This window comes from Onychostoma macrolepis, chromosome 20 (assembly GCF_012432095.1).
Source record: "Onychostoma macrolepis isolate SWU-2019 chromosome 20, ASM1243209v1, whole genome shotgun sequence".
Taxonomy (NCBI): domain Eukaryota; kingdom Metazoa; phylum Chordata; class Actinopteri; order Cypriniformes; family Cyprinidae; genus Onychostoma; species Onychostoma macrolepis.
Window position 1 is genome coordinate 1,192,734 of NC_081174.1, and position 5,405 is coordinate 1,198,138.

Consider the following 5,405-nt stretch of genomic DNA (forward strand, 5'->3'; position numbering starts at 1 on the left):
GTTACTGTTATTGAAATCCTCATTGTCTTTTGCAAAAAAATAAAAATAAATACTAATTACTAATAAACAATTACGTTACTTAAAAAGAAAAATTCTATATTCATGATATTAAATTATATGATCAGATTACATTTAACTGTTTTGAACTGTCTTAAATTATGAGTAGCTTGACAAGCAACAGTTTCAGCAATAGCTTTGGCAACGCTGGGGGTTTATTATTATTTTTCAGTCCAATTTGCTTACTTAATATAGGGATGCACTTGAAGTAATAGTGGTATCAGACTAATGAATTTCCTCATTTAGTGATAGCCGTCATACTCAAAAATGCTCTGATACAAACATCCCAATGTATGGAGTTTGTTGTTTATTGTTATCACTGTACTGTACTTTTGAGTTTATTACTTTTTGCATACAGCATGGCTAAAATTGTTGTTGTCTGTAATAAGTACTTTTTTCACATTTTATATTTTGTTCACTAGAATCATTAGAATCTAGATTTCATTAGAAACACATAGAACTTTATTGTTCCCTTTCAGTTGGTCACTCTCGATGTCACGTCGGTATTGCCCGGCGAAAATGGGATCTCGCTTAGAGAGACCAATCTACTTCGAGCTGCCGCTGATCGTAGAGCGAGTATAATTAGGCAGCAGGTGCAATGCTTACTCAGCTTTTTGCTTCGGAGCCAAGCGATCACATAGTTCTGCTCCTGACTACTTTACAGAGAAGACTGAACGAGTTCAGCGCGCTCTTTGGAGCTTCTTGGTGCTGGCGGTATGGCGCTTCAGCGGTGGTGGTTTCCCGTGTTGAGTGGGTTTCACACATCAGGCTGCACTACCCCGTGTTTGTGTTGCAGAAAGCCATCTCCCTTGTGCACTTCAGCATGCTAAAAGCATTTTTTCCCTAAAAGAGCAGTCACGTGTGCATTTTTGTAAAGACAACACTGTGTCTTGCTATAGACAACGTATCACCCGTATCACTGATTTGATTACCTGGCATCGGGTGATGGTCACGATCGCTGCCTCACATGCCTGGGCATTAAGCATGCTGAGGTGGCGTTCGTGGATGAGTCATGTTCTCATTGCAGGAAGATGACTATTTCGGAGTTGACCAACCCTTGGGGGACCATCGCTCCTCTTGCACTCCGCAACCAGTTAATCTGCCAAAGGAATGTGTTGGGCCCTCTACAAGGAACATGTGAACATTATCCTTTGGTGCTCCTCCCGACGATCTGATGTCGATTGCTGCATCGGAGGATGAGTCTGAGCTTTCAGGAGAGGAAGATTCGGCTGCGCTGCCACCCTCTGGGAAGGTAGCAATGCCTGAATTTGATCCAAAAATGACTGCTATGCTTTCCTGGGCCGCAGAGAGGGTAGGGCTCGAGTGCTAAAGCACTGAGGGACCTGCACGAGGGTGGTCATGAACCAGAAGTTCTGAAAGAGCTCCGAACTGCAACTGACCTTGTGCTCCAAGCGACAAAGGTCATCACGAGTTCTCTGGGTCGTGTGATTTCCACACTTATGGTCCAGGAGCGCCACCTCTGGCTGTGTCTGGTTGACATGGGGGACGCCATCAAAGTTCGGTTCCTCAAGGCCACCGTGTCCCAGACCAGCCTCTTCAGCAACGCAGTTGAGAACATTTCCCAGCAGTTCTTGGCTGCACAGGAGCAGAATGAGGCGATCTCGTCCTGCCCCGGCGGTCAGGTGCTGCCTCCACCCTTCCGCCGGCCACAGTGCCCCAGCCTGCTCGTCGCCGAGGGCATTCCCCTACATCCGCCCCCGCTCCTGCACCGCGTCTGCAGCAGCCTCCAGCCAAGCAGCCCCGTGGAGCTGGGCATATGCAGGCCTCCTTGCCCGTCCTGGCCCCCTGTCAAACCTGGCAGTAAGCGGAAGAGCAAGAGGCCCCGAGATGGGCGACTCAGAGAGGGAGGGAACTGCTCTTCGGGAGATGGTGAATGTACCTCTCCCTCCCCCGGAAGAGGGCTGGGTGGAGAATCTTTGTTTCCAAAAATCTCGACAATAGAGCGGATCTCTGGGTCCCAAAAGGACACGAAGAGTTGCGGACAGACCAAACCCGGACCACATTCTTCCTCGTCTTTTGCCAGCAGGAAGCAGCGGGTGGTTCGAGAGCATCATCAAAGGCCCTACTCACGCACCCTCTGCCCAACCGCCAATGAGCCGCCCGGGCTGGGTCCCTGCGTTCCACCTCGCTGCCCCACTGCAGGTACGTCGGTGGTTCCATTGGTGCTGCTTGTACTGTATCTGGGAGCCTGGCTAGCGCTTCCCAGTCCGTCCCGATGGCTCCTTCAGACCATCAGACTTGGCTATGCCATTCAGTTCACCCGGCGTCCCCCCAAGTTCTGGGGCTTCAACTTCAATTCAGTGAAGGCAGCCAATGCCCCTGTCTTGAGTGCGGAGATCGCAGTCCTCCTGGCGAAGGACACAATAGAGTCAGTCCCTCCAGCAGATATGAAGAAGGGGTTTTACAACCCTTACTTCATTGTACCCAAGAAAGGCAGTGGGCTATGACCGATTTTGTGTCTTGAAACGGGCCCTTTACAAGCTACCGTTCAAGATGCTCATGCAGAAATGCATCTTCGAATGCATCCGTCCCTGAGATTGGTTTGCAGCGATCGACCTGAGGGATGCGTACTTTCTTGTTTCGATCCTTCCACGCCACAGACCATTTCTTCAGTTTGCGTTTTAAGGAAATGCATATCAGTTAGGGGTGTAACGATACACGAATCGCGGTTGAACGGTTCACGGGCATTTTCCAAATGGAAGTGACCATCCCTATCCCCTTGGAGTGGGGACTTGGGAGTGAGCAGGGCACGTGCGTGTCATTATGTAGTCGTTTGGAATGCACTTGGTGAAGGGAGCGTAATTTCCTCATCTTCAGCTGGGATGTTCCCGTGACAACGCAGCACGGTGTGCCAGCAGATGTCGCTGTTTAAATGTCAATAGTCTTTTATTGTTGTTAGCATAACTGTTGCAAATAAACATACATTTTATATTTTAAAAGTTTTTAAAATATGCTATATAATATATAAAAATAATATATATAAAACTTTTTAAATTATGAAATGTATTTTTTTTTTTATGCGGTTGTCCGCCAGCGAATCTGCTGACGCACACCATGCTGCGTTGTCACGGGAACATCCCAGCTGAAGATAATGAGGAAATTACGCTCCCTTCACCAAGTGCATTCCAAACGATTACATAATGACACGCACGTGCCCTGCTCACTCCCAAGTCCCCACTCCAAGGGGATAGGGATGATCACTTCCATTTGGAAAATGCCCGTGAATCATTCAACCGCGATTCGTGTATCGTTACACCCCTAGTATCAGTACGAAGTCGATGACTGGCTCATACTATCTCAGTCTCAGGATCAGTTGTGAGAACACAGGGACTTGGTGCTCTCGCACCTCAGCCAGTTGGGCCTTCGGGTCAACTGGGAAAAGAACAAACTCTCCCCGACGCAGAGGATCTCTTGTCCTGTATGTAGTTGGATTCGGTCAAACAGACAAGCACACCTCACGGAGGAACGTGCTCAGTCGGTTTTGAGCTTGAATATGTTCAAAAGCAGGACAGCGGTCCCACTGAAACAGTTTCAGAGGCTCCTGGGGCCTATGGCAGCTGCAGCGGCTGCCACGCCGCTCGGACTGCTTCATATGAGACCGCTTCAACACTGACTCCGATGTTATGTATGAAAAATAAAAAATGTTGATAACAAAAAAAAAACCACTGGCTCCATGGCTAAGTCTCGAGGTGGGCGTGGCAGCGTGGCACTCACCAGTTCCGAGTTACACCAGCCTGCCGCCAAACCTTCAGCCCGTGGTCAGACCTTGCGTTTCTCCGGGTGGTAGTGCTCCTGGAACAGGTCTCCAGGTATGCTGTTGGTTACAAGGATGCCTCTACCACCAGCTGGGGGGCCACGTACGTTGGGCATACAGTGTCGGGGGTATGGACAGGCCCCCAACTGCATTGGCACATCAACTGCCTAGAGTTGTTATCAGTGCGCTGTGCCTTGAACCGTCTCTGAGGGTGCTTACGAGGCAAGCACATGCTGGTCCGCACAGACAACACTGCAACCGAACTTCAGCCGACAAGGTGATCTGCGCTCCCATCGCAACTTTCCCGCCACCTCTTCCTCTGGAGTCAGAAGCATCGGAGGTTGCTTTGTGCCATTCACATTCCGGGCCTGCTCAACTGTTCGGCCGACGAGCTGTCACGAGTTGCGCTTCCCGGAGAATGGAGACTCCATCCCCAGACGGTCCAGCTGATCTGGAGACGTTTCGGAGATGCTCAGGTAGACCTGTTTGCCTCTCCAGAGACCTCTCACTGCCAGTTGTTTTACTCCCTGCCCGAGAGATCGGCACGGACGCACTGGCACACAGCTGGCCGCGGGGCCAAGTATGCGTTTCCCCCAGTGAGCCTTCTTGCATAGACGCTGTGCAAGATCAGGGAGGACGAGGAGGAACAGGTGCTGCTTGTGGCTGGCCCAATCGGACCTGCTTCCCAGAACTAATGCTCCTCGTGACAGCCCCTCCCTGGTGGATTCCTCTGTGGAAGGATCTATTGAGACTCAGAGACGGGGCACCCTGTGGCATCGGACCTAGATCCTTCCAGACCACTAGAAACTTCATATCTGGTCCCTGGATGGGACGCGGAGGTTCTAGGTGACCTACCCCAAGATGTAGTAGACACCATTACTTTGGCATGAGCACCATCTACGAGACGCGCTTACGCCTTGAAGTGGAACCTGTTCGTCGAGTGTTGTTTTTCTCACCGAGAAGACCCTCGGAGATGCCCGATCAGAGTCGTGCTGTCATTTTTGCAGCAGGGGTTGGAGCGAAGGGAACGAGGGTTACATATGTAACCGAGATGTTTTACATTGTAGCTGTTTGAATACTGGCAAGTATAAATAGATAATATTAGCCAGTATATCGCTTCATTTCTAGATTAGTTCCTAATGTGTGACGTCTGTTTTTGTGTTTATAGGTAAGGATGATATGGAGATGTGTGAGCTGAGTCTGGAGGAGACTGGTTTGACTCGGAAGCGTGGTGCTGAGATTCTGCCGCGCCAGTTTGAGGAGTTCTGGGAACGCTGTGGAGGCATTCAGTACCTTAAAAACGCCATCGAGAGCAGGCAGGCCCGACCCACGTACGCCACTGCCATGCTGCAGAGCATGCTCAAATAAACACACACACACACACACACACACACACACACATCACAGCTCTAGTTCCATAAGGGAATCTGCCAACTTCTACATAACCAGCACTGACTTTCATTTAGATTTTTTTTTTAGTCTTTTAATATTCTTTTCGGTTGTTAGTCTTTTGACATTATTTTTGTTTTGTTCTTTTTAAGTGCTTCTTTTTAGTAGCTGTCTCATTTGTTCT

The 5,405-nt window shown here is 49.5% G+C and overlaps 1 protein-coding gene across 7 annotated transcripts in view; it reads left to right on the forward strand.

Annotated features, from left to right (window-relative positions):
• myo6a (myosin VIa) overlaps window positions 1-5,266 on the forward strand; it is a 53,796-nt gene extending 48,530 nt beyond the window's left edge. For all 7 annotated transcript variants that reach the window (XM_058755332.1, XM_058755338.1, XM_058755335.1 and 4 more), the window contains one exon: window positions 5,001-5,266. In XM_058755332.1, the coding sequence (XP_058611315.1) occupies window positions 5,001-5,200 (200 nt within the window). In that variant the 3' untranslated portion in view covers window positions 5,201-5,266. The remainder of the gene's footprint in view (window positions 1-5,000) is intronic.
• Window positions 5,267-5,405: the final 139 nt, after the last annotated feature.